The following is a 17,931-nucleotide window of genomic DNA, read 5'->3' as shown; positions in this document are numbered from 1 at the left end:
TAATTAAGAGTATGCAGTGGTCTGTGGGAACCACTGCCTGCTCTTAAATTAGTATTTTTTTTACATTCTGTAAGGAGAAGGGGGTCCCATGAGGGACCCCTTCACTTTTGTGAATGGTTACCACTAACTTTTAGTAGTTGGTAAAAAATGTATGTTTTGGAACCGTAATTGGGTCACCAAAAACATACATACATAGCGCTGCAATTCAGTATTTGGAAGGGACTCCCTAAATACCCCCTTCCAGATACTGAATCGCTAAACTAAATTGCGATGAAATGGTCCTACCATTACTTAGCAGTTAGATTTTGTGGGTAATTCATTTTCCAGATTGTTTTGCACCTGCTTTTAAAACTCTTTAAAAAGTGCCCAGATATTTAATTATTTATTCAAATCAACGTAGCTGATTATACCAATAAATATTTGTTTAATTTATTTTTGTTTACAGTGCCATTGTTTCTGCTACACTGAAATGTCTAATGCAGTTCTACAACCTGAAGGATGATGTGAGTAGTTTTAACAGAACGTTGGTGTGTGGTGCCATAAATTCACATATTTTCAAAGCATTAAAGATATGCAGTGTGATGTGTTAAGATGTGGTTTATATCACCGATTGTAACTGGAATTGAGCCATACTGTAATTAACAAATGTTTTGGAATTTACACGTGCAGACATTTAGACATGTCAGCATTGTTGTTACATCATTTAGTTCTCTTTAATTTAGTATTACTTCAAGTTGATCTTCTATTTGATTGGTGTTTTAGGTCACAAGCTCATCAAATAACTGCAAATTAACATACATACTTGCAGAAACAACCTTCCTATATCTTCCACATTGTTCATTTATACTGCTGATGGGATCTTCCCAGAGACCAGAAAAGGTCCCTGACCTAATGAAATTTTCCCTGGACATAAGAATTAACTGGAAGACCTCTTGCATGCAAATTACGTGATTGTCATCACCCTGGACCCACGGTCTCTCAATGAAATGGCATTTCCTACCTAGGTCTGTCTTAAACAAAATCCATTAAGCTATTCATTGCTTTAAAACAGTTTTTCATTTGTATATTGTGTACAGAAGTGGGGACTGCCTAATGTTTTCTTTTAATTTGGCTCATAATGATAAAAATGGAACCATTTTAGGAAGGTATTGTAATTTAGAATAATATTGATGTTTTTAGCTCCTCACCTTACCCACTCCTTTTGTCTGTCAATTACTTGTCTTGTTACATGCTGTATTAGAACTCCCTTTTACCCTTTCCTTGCTATCTCCCCATCACCCTGTTTCTTGGGACATTCCACCCAAAGAAATGACATTTGGAATCTTGGAGACCAGGTAGTGAGACTGCAGTCAGAGTGTGAGCATGGAGGTTCTCTGCCTTATCAATAAACCTATGGTCACTTCAAATTTTTTGTCTCTGCCTTTAGCAGGGTTTTGTTAGCTTTTTTTCTGCAGGTTACATGTTGCTTTGTGTTTTTGAAGAACATGGCCTTACTCCATTTCTGGGCTATTGGACAGTCAAAATGCAGGATGGCATTTGGATTGGCATCTGCAGCACTTGTATTACAAAGGACTATGCAGCGTATTTTAGGAAATCACAGTAATGTTCTGTCTTCCAGGCTGACATCCTTTTATATGGGTCATCAGAAACTGAGCATGGCAATACTTTAAGAAGGGTATTTACTGCACTTAAAAAGCTGCTATGACTATTAAACTGTGTCATATAGAGCAGGTTTGGTCTGTTACCTTAACCACATCATATCTAAATTGAGGTCAAATCGAATATTGATTTAGTTGTGTCAGTCCACCGTCTTCCAAAAAGGAACTCAAGTCTTTCCTTGGTCTAGCTGAATACATATCCAACTATATAATGCATTTTGCTGACCTAGTATTCCCTCTGAGGGTCCTTTTTTTTTTTTTTTGTTCTTTTTTTTTTTTTTTTTTAAAAGGGGGTTCCGTTCAGAAAGATTGGCAAAGGCCTTCAATGAAATTAGCAAGCCACGGTGACAGCTCACGTTGGGCCATATGTGCAAACACTTTTTCCCCTAGACACAGAATGGGTAAAAACCTTTGCTACATCTGGCCCTTTCTGAAGCATTTGATGTCAGTCGTAGACCCATAATAATTACCAACGCAAGCACCAAGGGGATAGGGCCCATACTTTACAAATTGTCAACTGAAAGCAATGAATAAGTACCTTTGAGATGCACACCTGACTCACTCCTAAAAGGATTCTGAGTGCAATTATTCCACTGTGGGCTATCCTATACTTTGGAATCTTCCTGTGCAGACTACCTTTCTCCTTAAGGTCAAACCATAAACCCCTAACATTTATTTTCACTTCGAAAGCTGTGTAGGGTAGTACTTCTCATATTGCTAAATGGGTCTAGGGCTTAGAGGGGTAAAACTTTAGGATTGAATATGTTCTTGGAGTGCATACCATGTATGTTCCATGGATTGCAAAAGATGAATGGGAAATGTGCAGCAAGATCAATGAGATCTTGATGCGTGTTAAGGAGACAACATTACTAGATTGGCCAGCTAAGCGCAGTTGGTTGCAGATGGACATTATGTGTTTCTGGGAGGTGAGGAATGAGTTAAGTATTAATGATGACATAATAATGAGACGTGACAATTTGGTGCCCCCCAAGGAGTTGTGGAGTAGGATTCCAGACTTAGCACAAGGGTCACTACGGCAGAAGCATAACAAAGAGTAAGGCAAGAGTGAAGTACTGCTTTCCAGGTATGTATGAATTCCTTCTTGAGAACAGCGTGAAAGATTGTGTAACCTGTGCTAATAGTGACAAAAATAAGACCACTAGGAAGGCCTCATTATGCCCTGTTGAAGTTGGAAACCACCTGTGGGATAAACTAGCCCCAGCTATTGTTGTGCCGTTCACACAATTCAAATAGGCTGGTAAACACACTCTAGTAATGGTAGATTACAACTTTCTCATTGGATACCAACAAGACTTGTGGACTGCATTGTTGCTAATGTTCTGATTATTATCTTGACTGAGACATTATTGGTGGAAGGAATTTCTAGTATGCTAGTGACAGATAGTAGAATTCAATTTAAGTCAAGAGAAATATAGGCATTTTCAACTGATATGTCCATCAGACTTTTGAGGACAGTGTTATATTTTATATTGTCCCAAAGCCAATGTACTGGCTGAGGAGGTGATGCACATGGGGGGGCTGGGGGTCTATGGAAACCCATGCCTACTGTTGGGACGGACATACTTATGACATTAGAGGTTGGGAACCAAGTATACCACTATGAAGGTCATTCTCATTGCCAAATTTGGGCTAACCCCTGAGAAGTGTCACCATAGAATCAGGGACAGCCAGGATCTCCCTAAACAATCCTGGGTAGATGTAGTGGGCTACTACAGTAGTCACTAAAATGTTGTGTGCGGGCAGCAAAGTTAATGATTATGTTGAGTTGTAAAATGTAATCGTGAGAGTGCACATGCTCAGGATCTCTTTTACAGAGCTGGTGCCATAACTTAGTTGAATTTAAGCTGACTAACCCCATGAAGCTTGCTGAGGAGGCGGACCTCTGTGCCACTACCAGGGTGTCCAAGAAAGTATCCAAGAGGAACTCCCACAAGGTGGTCATGGTTTGAACCAAATAAAAAAGGAGAGAGAAAAACTTACAAATAAGGAGTTCTTTAAAGGCCCCAAAATAGTTCCTAAGAGAGTAGTGGTTACCAGTCCCAGTCTGAGTGCCTCAAGTATAGCCACTCCAAGGGTGACTCCAAATGCCCCAAGAGGGCAGACTCAACCTCCACGGATGGGTAGACATCTGGGTTGCCTAGTGTAGCACCCAGGGAGGAGGTAGTCCCAGTTAGCTAAAGGGAGCAGACAGAAATGACCCTAGTTTCCCTGAGGAATAAGGAGATGTTGCCTAAAGCCCATATGCCTGCAAATACTTCAAAATATAGGCACTGGGTCACCATCAATAGTCAACAGGTGGAGGCTCCGCGAGACACAGGAGTCAGCATGACAACTGTCTGGTGCCAGTTGGTGCTTGTGGAGCAGGTCCTTCTAAACATATTCCACTAATTCATAGTCACCAACAATCACAAGGCCATCTACTGGTGGCTTTGGTTCCCTTTGAGTGGGTTGGGGGGGGTCTCAAGTTACCGCCAGTAGCGGTCAGCCCTGCCATACCTATAGTTTGTTTGCTAGGCAATGACCTGGAGCCCACTACCTGGAGGAAGGTAGAGCTCAGGTCTCACTTGGAAATGTTGGGATTGCCTGAGTGGATCTGTATGACCACACAGTCCATGGCTGCCCGAGAAGGGAGTCAAGGCATCTGAAGCCTGGAACAGTGGCCCAGATAACTGTCAAGGAGAGATCACTGGGCGTGGGAAGCTAGCTGATGAAGTTCCAATGGTGGAGATTGAGAAGGTCCCTGGGGAGGAGGCCCCTGAGGCAACCGGGGAGGATATTGCCACCCTAGGTGATCCACCTCAGCTTGCTGGCTGGCAAGATGAGGGTGGGCCTACCGGGGAGGAATTAAGGAGTATCCCTCTCTTGAGGGCTTGAAACGGCAGGCCTCAGACCATGCAGCATGTGAAGCTTCTGGGGGTCCCCTAATCCACAGGGTGAATAATCTCCTATATATCGAGCCTCAGACTGTTACTGATGCAGCCTGTGTGCTGGTGGTCCCTCCATACCACATGGCCTTCATACTGTGTTTGGCTCACGACATACCAATGGCAAGACATTTGGGGCAAAACAGTATTTTTGTCAGGGTTGTCTTACACTTCTATTGGCCCGAATGAGGACCACCTCAGATGCATTATGCAGGTCCTGTCCCACCTGCCAGACCAGTCAGAAGACACGTAAAATCAAAACACTCCCCTTCTCCCATTACCAGCCATTGGTACCCCCTTTGAAAGGGTGGGCATCAACATCATTGGGCCCTTGTATCCCAGGACAGCCTTAGGCAACAGGTTTGTCCTGGTCTTTGTGGGAATGCCACCTGCTACCCAGAGGCAGTATCACTGAGGTCAGTGACTGCACCTGTGGTGGCTAGACCTCTGATGGGGATATTTATCCGTATAGGGTTCCCCATGGAGATAGTATCTTACAGGGGCACTAACTTCATGTCTGCATGAATGAAGTGCATGTGGGATGAGTGTGGTGTAACCTACAAGTTCACCTCACTCTATCACCCACCAAAACTAGTTGTCTTGTAGAAATATTCAACAAGACCTTGAAGGACATGATTATGTGTCTACCTATACCTTTGAGGCACAAGTGGGATGTCCCCTTGCCATGCCTTCTCTTCACCTACAGGGAGATGCCACAGAAAGGAGTAGAGTTCTGTCCCTTTGAACTCCTGTATGGCCACCCTGTTAGGGGACCTCTGAACCTCCTTGTCAAGAGGGGTGGGAGGAAGTTCCCAGGAATCCCCCCAGAATGTGGTCAGCTTCATGCTGGCCCTCCACAGCCAGATGCATCATTTCTGTAAAAAGGCAAAAAGTAACCTTGAAGCCACCCAATAATTCATGAAACTCTGGTATGACCAGAAGGCCACTCTGATAGGGTTTCAGCCTGGCCAGAGGGTATGGGTCATGGAGCCAGTAGAGACCAGAGCTCTCCAAGACTGCTGCACCGGCACATACGAAGTTAAGGAGTGGGAGGGGGAGTCCACCTACTCGGTCGACCTCCAAACCCCTAGGAATCCCCTAAGGGCGTTCCATGTTAACAGATTGAAGCCTCACTTTGAGAGGTCTGAAGTGAGCATGCTCCTTGTGGCAGATGAGGGAGTGGAAGAGGAGAGTGAATTTCTGCCTGACCTTCTTTCTTCCCAAGAACACGATGGGTCAGTGGAAGTTGCCGACCTCTTACTCCCTGACCCCAGAGCAGCAGAGCGACTGTTACCAGTTACTAGGACAATTTGGCTCTCTGTTCTGTCTCACCCCTGGACTCACACACTTGAGTGTCCATGACATTGATACAGGAGACCGTCCCCTTGAAGAAAACAACATTTACAGGTTGTCGGATAAGGTAAGGGCCAATATCAAGAAGGAGGGCTCCAAGATGATGGCATTGGGGTAAGTGAGCACTGCAGTAGTCCCTGTCCACCCTATTGTGCTGGTACGTAAGGTGACCCCCACCCTGGGTGCCACTCCAGAACTCCAGTTCTGTGTGGACTTCCGAGGACTCAGTTCTGTCATCAAGACGGATGCACACCCCATTCCCTTAGCTGTTAAGCTCATTGACAGGCTGCTGGTGGCAAATTCTTCAGTGCTTTTGATTTGACATAAGGGTACTGGCATATTGCTCTAACTGAGGGAGCTAAAGAAAAGTCAACATTCTCAACCTCAGAGGGCCCCTTTCAGTTTTGGGTGATGCCTTTAGGTAAAAAAGAATACCCTTGCCACCTTCCAGAGGTTGATGAACAGGGTCCTGGCTGGCAAGGAGGCCTTTTGTGCTGCCTACCTAGACAGCATTGCTGTGTACAGTTCCAGTTGGGATGAACATCTACAGCACCTCAGTGAGGTGCTTCAGGCCCTGCAACAGGCAGGCCTGACCTTCAAGGCTAATGAGTGCGAGATTGGGCAAGGTTCTGTGGTGTCCCTGAGTCACCTGGTCGGTGTGGGCAAGGTGCAGCTCCCTCCAAGCCAAGATTAACAGTGTCATGGCCTGGAAGCCCCCTAAAACTCAAAAGGAAGTGAGCACCTTCCTGGACTTCACAGGATAGTATAGGAGATTTATTAAGTGATATGGCACCATTGTGGCCCACCTAACGGAGCTGACTTCGAAGAAGGAGCCCTGATTGGTGATCTGGACAGAGGTTTCCAAGAAAGCCTTAGAAACGTTCAAGTAGGTCATGTGTGTGTTGGAGGGGTGGGGGACACTAGAGAGCCTCCTGGAAGATGGCTGCCACTGCATGAGGCTCTGTTGGTCAGAGACTCTAATTGGACATTTATCTGCTTCTGACTTTGGCATCAGGATCTCCCTGGATGTGCCTGGATGCTGCTATTGATGGAGCTGCGGTGAAACCCCCAATTTTGAGGCGGAGGACAGAGGTGCGGCTACTTGCAGTGGAGTGGGTTTTGCATGGGCCTGCCTTGTGGGTGGCTCCCCTTTTCTGTCTCTGGCAGAGAGAAGACCGTGAGGGTATTGAAGGCAGTGGACCCCCTTTCTGGGTGTCTGGAGTGTTGCAGACCGCTGTGCAGCCCCCATCCCCAACAGGGCTGCTGACGGAGGGCCCAGTCTGTGAGCTGCATGACTGTGAGCAGTGTGGCTGAGAGACTACAGACTCGAGCTGCGGTGGAGGGCCTGCAGGACTTACGGTGAAAACGGGAGCGCTGCAAGATGAAAATGGCACTATGCCACTGCCCTGATGAGCATGGACACTGATTGATCCCAGCACTGGCTCTGAGGGAGTACTTGAAACTACTTATTAGTTTAGCGGTTTGCTGCCCGATGAGAAGGTCACCACCTGGCCCAACCCGCTGTGGCACTGCACCGACCTCCAGGGCAAGGTTAATCCGGTGGCTGGGGAGGCTCATCCAAGCACTCTGCACCCTCTTGGGCCCCACCTGAGTACTGGTCGCGTTGTCTACACTGCGTATTTTGGGGACTGGGGCTGCATGGCTACTTGCCCCAGAGATTTCACCACCACTGAAAGCATGAGTCAGAGATGCTGCAACTGGGAGAGCGGCGGTGAATGAGCAATGGCCAGTGACAGTCAACGGGCAAGGTAGGGTGGCAGTAATGCAGGGACATGGCCCCACTGCATAGCACTAACTTTTCCCGCTAGTGCTAGCCCCGGGGATGAGGCTCATGCATAGCTGGCTGTCTGGCGGACAGGTGAACTTCTGCCATTACTGTTTCGCCACAATATAGAGAAAGCCCCTTGAGCGGTGTGGCACCAGCTGAGACGGTGGCCCAGTGGGGAAATGGGGCACTCCCCGTGCTGCATGGGCCCCAGGCAAGCTATCAGTCCCGCAGTCACGTGGGAGCATGGTTGGGTGGATCTTGGACCACATATGAATATTTAGACAGCCCCTCTAGTTTTTATTCCGTAGACCATATATCCGTGAGGACGTTGGACTGTTGCAACTTCCATGCTGCTCTCCATCTAGGTACAGCATGGGGAGAGATGTGCGTTGCTGCCCACATGCTGCCCTCTGTCAGGGGGGTCGGCAGCCTGGCTGAAAATGGACTGGCAAACCTGTACCATGTTTTGTGGAGAGTCTTGGCCTGCTCATGCCTGGCAAGGCCTACCTGCACTCCTCTGGGATGCTGTTCGTCAGCATACACTTAGCGGCTCGCCAGTATCAAAATACACAGTGGGCCAGACAGATGACAACACAACCACCTTATATTGCGGGCCTGCGCGGGCCTCCCCGGTCTTCCTGGGCCAGGGATGTGACATGGCCCTGAAGGCATTGGCATCCTCCGAGCAACTCATTGAGTGCCTTGAGTGCCTTTGAGGCTCGTCCTTGGGACACCCATGAGGAAGGTGGATGTCAGGCAATCGAAACTCACATTTGACCACGGCAAACAGAAGAGCAGAGGACCCACTTCCCGATGACCTTCAGGCGAGTCAATCTATCGACACCAGCTCACACAGGAGTCAGACATCCGCACCATGTTAATGGACCTTAAACATAGCCTCACATCGATTGAAACCACAATTGATCTGCTGGCAGACAGATTTGACTGTCTGAAGGAAAAGTTTGAAAGCATGATGAATTATTAGATCAACTAGAGTGCCGCACCTCAGAGGTTGAGGAGGGCAAGCAATCAAGCAATCAATCAGAGTTTATAGAGCGCAGCTACTCACCCGTTAGGGTCTCAAGGCACTGGGGGGGGAGTGTAGCGTGTACCGGAGGTGGCTTAGAAAAGCCATGTCTTCAGTTCCTTCGTGAAGCTGGGGAGGGAGGTGGTTTGTCTGATGTGGATGGGTAGGGTGTTCCAGGTGGTGGTGGCGAGGTAGGAGAAGGAGCGTCCTCCTGTTCTGGTTTTCCTGATGTGGAGTACTTCAGCGAGAGAGAGCTGGGCTAAGAGCAGGGTCCTGTGGGGTACGTGGAATTTGAGTCGCTGGTTAAGGTAGGCAGGTCCGGTGTTGTTGAGGGCTTTGTGTGCGTAGATGAGGATTTTGAAAGTGATTATTTTTTCAATAGGAAGCCAGTGCAGTGTGCATAGGTGTTGTGACCACAAAGCCGGCGAAAAGCTACTTCAGATGGAAAAAGTACTGCAGGTAGTCTGTGCCAAGAATGAGCACCTGTAGGGGTGCTAGAGGAGAAACAACCTATGCATTGTCGGTGTGCCGGAATCCACAGAGATGGGCTGCATGGAAGACTGTGTTGAGGAATTGCTCTGCACGCTGTTTGGAAATCAGCCCTTTTGACCATAGAGTGAGTGCACAGGTCACTCAGACCACACACCCCTAATTCCCCCAGCACACCAACTCGACCGCTAATCGCTCCACTCCTGAATTACAGAAACCAGGAGATGACCTTGCGAGAGAACGGAAAACCCTCCACTCCAAAGGAAACGCCATATCCATCATCTCAGACTTCAGAATTGCAGTTAAGGCCATAAGGAAGGACTTCTTATTGATTAAACAATCTCTAATAAAAACTGACACCAAATATTCACTGATTTACCCTGCCAAACTGCAAATCCAATTTCAAGTAAAAACTCATTATTTCACTGACCTGAAAGCTGCAGCCAGGTTTGTCAAGAACATGAACAAGTCCTCTGCACGCTCATTTGCGGCGGCCCAGATGCAGAAATGGAGCAGCTTAGTGACAATGAATCAGATTCTTAAGGGTTCTTCTCAGCTGTTAGAACAGACTGCTAAATGACAATAAGTACTCCTGAACTGGCTCCAAATACAGGTTTTCGGTACTCTGCCAAGAAAATGACCGCTGTGACCCCTCTGTGGGAAGTGCTTGTAGGCTGCTTGGGGGAGCCCTAATTGCTTAGTTGTCGTATCCCTGACTACCCAGCTGCTTCAAGCTGGGAGTGTGTTGGGACGCTGGACTGCCCCATCTGAATGATTCTCTGGTTGTTTTCAGATTTGAAATTCGCCATCGGGCTATTTCACGGGTGGGATAACGTAATTTGGCCTGATTGGGAGGTCAAAGTGGAAGGTGGGGGGCTCTGTTGGTCAGTTGTGAATGTTTATGGTATTTGATTGTTTAAAAATGTGCCTGTCCTTTCTCCTTCCTAACACTCAGAACCATGCAAATTGCTCCTTAATTGAATGTCCTCCATGGGTGCGACAGAAGCGTATGCCTTCACTCCCAGACCATGACTAAGCAGACCAGATGTGTGACGTGGAATACCCACTGCCTTAATGATAGGAGTAAGGCACGCCACACGTTAGCCTACGTGCAGTGACACCAGATAGACATTTGCAGGCTGCAAGAGCTGCATCTTACTGAGGCACTAGATTGTGCTGCAAGCGGGCTGGATCAGAGAGTGCCATATGGCATGTTACTCCAGCTACGCCCGGGGAGTAGCTATTATCATTCTCAAAAGGCTTCCCTAGCTGTGTTTGCTAATGGTAGACAACCACTTGATTGGCCTCTGAAAAGCACACCACATTGGCACTACAGAAGGCACATAAATAACCACCTCACATAATGAGTGGCAGCACATAGACTACTGGCTGGCATTGCACGATTTAAAAGCATGGACCTCAAAGATTGAACACCTCCCACGGACATTATCCGATCATGCTCTGGTGCTCCTGGAACTACACCCGCTGGACTGTGCCACACGCGCTTTTACTTGGCGCCTCCCCTCTAGTGCTTTGCGAGGTAAGGTATTTTGAGAAGATATCTGATAAGCCGTAGTGAACTATTTTCAGCAAAACAAAGGGTCATTAGGGGCAAGTTGGGTGAATATGAAGAAGCAGCCAGCAGAGGGGCCAGACTCAAAGGCAGGGAGGCATCTGCGCAATGATATGGGAAGGCGAACATAGCTGTGAAGACCCCAACCCACCTCTTGCGCAAGTCATAGGCCAGTGATTGTATCATCAAATTAGATGCTGACGTCCAATGTGAGTGTGTGGGGACGGAGGCTTTACAGAGGGAAGTGGCTGTCTTCTACTCCATACTCTACGTGGTATCGCAGGATGCAACACCATTTCTACTCGTTGCAGTTGCTGTAGTTATATGAGGGCCACCAAAGGTACCTAGATAAGCCATTCACCTCTGAGGAGATTGTGCAGGTCATCTCCACACTCCTGAGCTGGATGGTCTTACTGCTGCCTTCTACAAGGAATATGTGGCGCTCCTAGCTTAGCATCTCCTCACTCTATAAGAGGAATACCTTTTAGCAGGCGTCTTACTGTTATGTGAGGCACTGATTGTCACGATACTCAAGCCGGGCAAAGATCCCCGATGGTGTGAGTCAAATGGCCCCCTTTCCATGATAAATGTGGATAACAAAATTCTTGCTGAACTGATTGCTTTGCGTCTACTCTCACTTTTACCTCAAATCACGTGCCCGGACCAGTCTGAGTTTGTGCCCGGCAGATTGACTGCGCACAATCTGCATACTTCTTTGCCCTGGTACAGATTATTGATCCTGCACACTGTGCGGCTGTGGTATTTTAGATGCTACTAAGACATTTGATTCCTAAGAATGGCCTTATCTGTTTGCATTGCTGTTGTCCCTAGGAATGAGCCCCAGATTTGTTAAGCTAATTGACCTGCTCTATGCAGGCCTGTCGCGTGAGTACGCATTAGTATCTCAATATTCTCCCTCCCGGTGTTGCGGGGCACTCAACAGATATGCCCCTTTTTCCCTATTTTGTTTAGCATTGCCATGGCACCCCTGGTGAAGAGACTTTGACAACACCACTCCCAAAGAGGCCTGGCTTTTACACCTTGTCACACCTTGGTGTCTATGTATGCTGATGATCTCACTCTATATGTTGAAAAAATCCGCAAGATAACTTTTACTCATGATACACAAATTTACTCAATTTGGTGGCCTATTGGGTATCCCCATCAATAGGCTGATTCAACCTTGTTTCTTCTGATGGATGTAACTGAGGAATTTGTCCTGGAATACACCCTCTATTGAGCCTGGGAGCCGGTGCGCTATCTTGGTGTCTGGCTGAGAAGAAAGCTTGATGACCTGTGGAGAGCCAACTATGGGTGTTTAATGACCTGGCTGTAGGAGCGAGTGGAGGGCTGGACAAGACATCCACTCTCACCTACTGGGCAACTAGCCATTGCTAACATGGTGGTCCTCCCCAAATTCCTCTCTTTATTTCTTAATCTGCCTCTACCACTGCCTCTGTGTCTCAATAAAGGGCTCCTAGCTCATCTGGTGACGTTCGCTTGGGTGGGAAAGCAACCTTGCATCTTGTGGTAGATGTTAATGATACCCTTCGAGCAAGAGGGACGGGAGCCCCAGATACGGACTAATATTACTTCTTTGCCCAGGTGCAATTTGTGCATTATTGGCTCTTCCTCAATCAATTTATGGCGCACACAGTGCTGGAATATGACCAGGTTGCACCATGGCCCCTCCAGATGGCCCTGTACTTACCCCCCCTCAATGGCTCTGGGCACCAATAGAAGCAATATCTGCCACAATTTGGGCATGGCATGAGCTGAAGCACCCCCAAACCCCCCTCCGAGTAGCCTTCCTCTGCTCCATCGATGCCTGCTATCGGCCACCCTTCTCTTCCAATAACGCATGATGCTGGCAATCGCACTCAACTGTGTTTGTTGCAGCTAACCACAATGGGTGCAGTATTTTTGGACAGTACATTTGTTACACCAAAGCAAGCACAGCAGGGCCCTACCGTGCCTTTCTTATACATGTTCACGTACTATCAGCCTCGAGCTGCGATCTGGGCGCTGCATTCTTCCTTCCCGGCTGCCCCATCTTTGCAGCCAGTACTGGAAGTATTCTTCATGTCGCCATCCCTGCGCAAGCTTGTAACACAACTTGTGTTGCCGGGATGCAGGAGACGGCGCCAGTTAGCATCCCCAACCCTCTTTGGGCATAGGAGACGGATTTGGGTGCACTTCTGACTGATGCCCAGTGGAAATGCTACAGCGCCCAGTCCTGCGCACTGTTGCCAATTATAGGCTCCTTCTGCTGCACTTCAAGTTCTTACATAGGCTATATCGCTTCCTGGAAATTCTGCATAAGGCTTGTCAAGTATCATGATGTATTAGCTGCGCACACTCTAATGCTGACTTCATGCACTTGGCATGGGATTGCACAACAGTTCGAGGTTTTTGAGTAGAGGCGTTTGCAAATATAGATGACATTCCCAGCCGGCGATGGAATATTCGCTGAAGGTCACGCTGTTGGGATATGTAAGGGATGTCCCTCAGGACTCATGTAAATTGATGGCTATGCTCCTCCTCCTGGTGAAACGGCAGCTGGCAATGCACTGGAGTAGGCATCAGACGATGAATAGGGCCGGATGGCTCAGTGATGCAGCCTATTGCCATGAACAACTCACAATGTATTGGGAGCTGATGCTAGTGTGATCTCGCCCCCATGAGATCTGGAACCCTTTAGAGCGCTACTTATACGCAAGGGCTTCTGGGGAGGAGGTAGGTGCTGCTGCGGGTCTAACGGGCGTATCTCAGCCAGAGGCAATGTCTCTGTGACTCTGGTTCCTAAGATGCCATTGCGCTGTTTATCCCTGCCGGTGGCTGCCTTGGTACACTGCGCAAGGGACATGCAATTTTTTGAACATTTGTGGTCCTTCCTCTGAGTGGTACATCCCCTTCTCACTCCCCCTCTTCCATGTTTACTTGTTCTTCAGAAACCCAAGTACAGCAACTGGTGAGGTTATTGCCTTGAACAGCTGTACCGTGCCAATGGCAAATTATATAACTGCTTGCTCTCAGTTTCTTGAATGAAAATTTCAATAAACCAAATATATATTTTAAAAAAGGAGGCCATGTGTACTGCATCTGTACTCAAGGCTCCTGTCTATTCCAAGGCATTCATCATGCAGACAGACACTTCAGAGCATGGCATGGGTGGTCTTAGCAGAGTTGAATGGAGAGATCCTAGACCAACCAGTAGCCTTCTTTAGCAGGAAGCTACTTTCACTGGAATAGAGGTGCAATGCGATTGAAAGAGAAGCTTTTTCCGTAGTCAGGGCACTGAAGAAGCTGAGACGATTCCTTTTCCAGATCCAAACAGACCACACGCCCCTCAGATGGTTCATGCAGAAGAGGGGTGACAATCCTAAACTGCTGAGGTGGTCCATCTTCCGAGAGGGAATAGACTTTATGGTGGAGCACTACCCAGGTTCAGACCATGCCACTGCTAATGGTCTCTCCACGTTCTTCTGCCCTATTGATGAGAACTCCCAAGAGATTGGGTAGCTATCTCCACTTTCAGCTGGGGGACACATGTTACACCTGACAGTCTTAGGGTGTTCTTCCCCCTTTTTGCCTACCTCCTCCACTTTTCTGACCTCTTTTTTTTGCTGGCTTTAGGATTCTGTTCACTTTACCACTGCTAATCAGTGCTAAAATGCTTGTGCTCGCTCTCCCAAACAAGGTAATATTAGCTTATCCTCAAATGGCATATTTAATTTATGTATAAGTCCCTAGTAAAATGCACTACATGTGCTCAGGGCCTATGAATTAATTGCTCCTTGTGGGCTTGCAGCACTGGTTGTGCCGGCCACTTAAGTAGCACTATATCCTGTATCAGGCCTGCCGCTGAATAGCCTGCATTGGGAGTATTATCCTGCCATGCTGACCTGGCAAAGTAATCCTTTTGCCTCTCCCAAACCTTCCCTTTTCATACATATGTCACACGTTCGGTAGGCCCTGGGCAACCCAGAGGGCAGGGTGCAATGTATTTAAAAGGGAGGGAATGTACTTTTAAGTTTAAAATATCCTGGTAGTGAAAAACTCCTAACACCATTTTTCACTACGGCAAGGCCTATCTCTCCCAAGGTATAACATTGGAGTTACCTTATTACATCTTATGAGTGTAATTCGCACTCTGGAAGGGATATACTTTTTGTGGTCGGTGTCTCTGGATTCACTATTTAAAATCACAACTTATTGGCTGTGTCATGTTCCCACACAAAGGACTGCATAACCCTCTGTAGTGAGTCTGGAGCCAGGGCTCGTAGCACGGGACCTCTGTGCACTTAATGCCTGTCTTTGAAATCTTCCCTACTTCAAAGACTCAAGTGTATATAAGTGCTGAACCTCTGACACCACCAACTCAGTACACATCTGGACCTATGAATACTTTACAGGAAGAAGGACTGCTGTGCGGGTGAAGGACTGCCATTTTGCTGGACTGCTGCTTTGCTGGCTCCTGTCTTGCTGTGCTGCCCTGCTGCCTAATGCCCCCCTGCCTGGTTGAGAAATACTGGACCTGCATCACTTGAACCCAGCATGACTCCAAGGGCTAGCTGTCCGGCCTCCTGATCTGAAGTCTCAGGGACATAAAAGACTTTCAACCACCCTGCTCCTGCAATTGGGCTCAGCCTTCTGTGAGTCTTCCCAGCCAAGTGGTGCCGCCTCAGTTCGGGACCCCTGAAAGTGCACCTAAGGTGTCTGCTTAGTCCCTGGGCTCCCTTCTCCCACCTGCCATGTGGCAAAGTGCCCTGGTTTGGTTCCCACAGGCCCGGGGAAGTCTCCCATGGTTGTCGGGTTCAAAAGCTCTGGCTAGCCCCCCGGTCAGAGCCCTAGCAGGCCTTGGGGTGAAACAACTTTGCCCATGGCTCCATTCCCTGCCCCGCTGTGTTGCAAAGTGCCTGGAAAATATGCCTGCTCTCTCGGGGAGGGGAGCATGACTCTGTGTGATAGGACCCGAAAGATACTGTACTATGCCTAAGCAGGGCAAAGCCAAAGGAAACTCTGGTGGGGGTCCATAGCAATCCTGACATGCAAATCAGCCATCCAACATGGGTATCGGAGCAAAATAACAATTGAACCATATAGTAACTGGTTCCCTACAAAGTTTCACTCCGGATAGCTGGTGCTCAGAAACCCCAGTTTTATCTGGTAATGCAAATGATTAGCAGTCTTGGGCCTAAAGGATCTCAACCTATTCTCAAAGTTTGAATGGGTACAAAGCTAGCTCACCGGCATGGAGTGCCATTGAATGTGAGTGCCAAGTGAGCCACCCTTTGGTAATCAGAACTGGAGCTGCGGCATGAACAGAATGCCGGGGTAAGGCGACTGATGCTGACACTCATCAGACCGCAGAAAAGGTGTTGGTTGATATAGGCTCCAGGGCGTGGCCATGAAAGTCAGAATCTGCTATGGAGCATGTAACTACTCACCAGCCAAATCAGCTACCCCTTAAAATGGATGGCGCTGGAGTGTCGGGCCCTTACCTGGCGTGGGTAGTGCTGGTAGCAGTAGGGGCCAAGCCATAACAAGAAGGGCCCCTTCCATGTGCATGGACGCCTCAGGCGAGGACCCTGGTGGAGCTGAGGCAGGTGCAGATCTTGAAGGTAGTAGAAAATATTCTAATAAGAACTTTGAACACCAAAGTGGAGAAGGGTTCCATGTGAACAGCAGTTGAACATGGGTGAGTGCCATTCGGAAGGGACCACAATGTCCTCAGTTGCCCTCAGTGATCAAAAGGGAGTACATAGCTGCCAAGCTGAGTGCTTATGTTTGAGTGTCATTCTACAGTAAAATGTGTGCCCTGATTTGGAAGGTCACGGACTGCTAATTAGTGAGTCCTTAAGCTAGCCTGACTGCAATGCAAGACATTACCTGCTGTCCGGTGATGCTCAATAGACCAAGCAAGCCTGAGCCAAATACTGCATGATTCTACCCTGAGGGCCTACCCACACTAAATTCCTGAGTCAGTTTGGCCCAGGCTGATAATCTAGTCTTTCTAGTTGCCATGCTGCCAGAAAATTGTAGTTCCCCAGGAATGCTACTTTGACTAACCTGTCTGTGCCAAGTCCCAGTGAGTGTAAATTTGAGTCCCCCAGTCAGTTAGCGTGACTGGACTGGACTGTATTGAACAGCACATTACTGTTTGCTATGTTCTGTTCATTTGAGACTCAGTAGAGCTCAGTAGAAGAGGCAAGCGAGGGAAGTTCATGTTGGGCAGCTCCAGTGCTGCTGATTACCACTCAGAGGATCATCAGACACTCCTCCAGCCAGCCTTGGTCCTCACTGTGCTGCACATCTTGCTACTGCTCACTTTGCACACTTGCCTCAGTACAATCAGCAAGCCTGAGCCTCTCACAAGGCAGCCGGGGGAAAAGGAGAATGCTGGAGGGGGAGCTGCCCCACAGTGCTGATAGTAGGTGGAGGCCTAGAGTGACTGGCCTTAGTCAGACTGGGTCAATGCTGTGTCCAGGACTTTATGAAAGGTGCTGTGAGTGCTGCTGCCTGCAGTGCTGCATTCAGAGGCTGCTGGGTTCCTGAAGCAGCACACCACGTTTAACTCCAAGTGTGTGCCCAGCAGGTACCTCTGATGCATAGACATGTAACAGATTGACTGCATGCCTGGTGCGGGAAAACAACAAAAGGTGCTGGAGTCACATGAGGCTGGATCCAGATTCTGGCTGCTTGTGTTTTCTGATGCAAGATGCCCACGTGGCTTGGAGAGATGACAGGCTCGAAATGGTGCTGATTTGTTGATTAGGGCCAAATGAAACTTAAACGCTGTGGAAGCCACAGTTTTAGCACTCCTTAGCACCTAGCAGTGTTCATTCCTCCCAGCCTGTGCGAGGATGGCAAATTTATGACGCTGAATAGCAATATCGTGGTTTCAAAGAACTGTCTTTTATTGGTTCTTGAAACAGTTTATACGATGAGTAATATGTACAAAGTTTATGAAATAGCAGTAGGTCCTCTTGGCTCGTCCTTCTTCTTCCTTCCCAGGCCTCGCGGGGAGCATGGAAACAAGAACATAAATAGATACGGTAAGTGGGGAGGTTTGTTAAGGCTTTAACTGTTCTCGT

General features: G+C 47.9%; 1 protein-coding gene across 1 annotated transcript in view; it reads left to right on the top strand.

Moving 5' to 3' along the window:
* The window catches only part of LOC138285009 (uncharacterized), a 597,004-nt gene that overhangs the window by 406,884 nt on the left and 172,189 nt on the right, over window positions 1-17,931 (top strand). Inside the window, exon 15 of the mRNA XM_069224423.1 lies at window positions 446-503. Within this exon, the coding sequence (XP_069080524.1) occupies window positions 446-503 (58 nt within the window). The remainder of the gene's footprint in view (window positions 1-445; window positions 504-17,931) is intronic.

Source organism: Pleurodeles waltl, chromosome 3_1 (assembly GCF_031143425.1).
Source record: "Pleurodeles waltl isolate 20211129_DDA chromosome 3_1, aPleWal1.hap1.20221129, whole genome shotgun sequence".
In the NCBI taxonomy this organism is placed as follows: Eukaryota; Metazoa; Chordata; class Amphibia; order Caudata; family Salamandridae; genus Pleurodeles; species Pleurodeles waltl.
The sequence above is the reverse complement of the archived record's forward strand: the minus strand, read 5'-3'. Positions and strand labels throughout refer to the sequence as shown.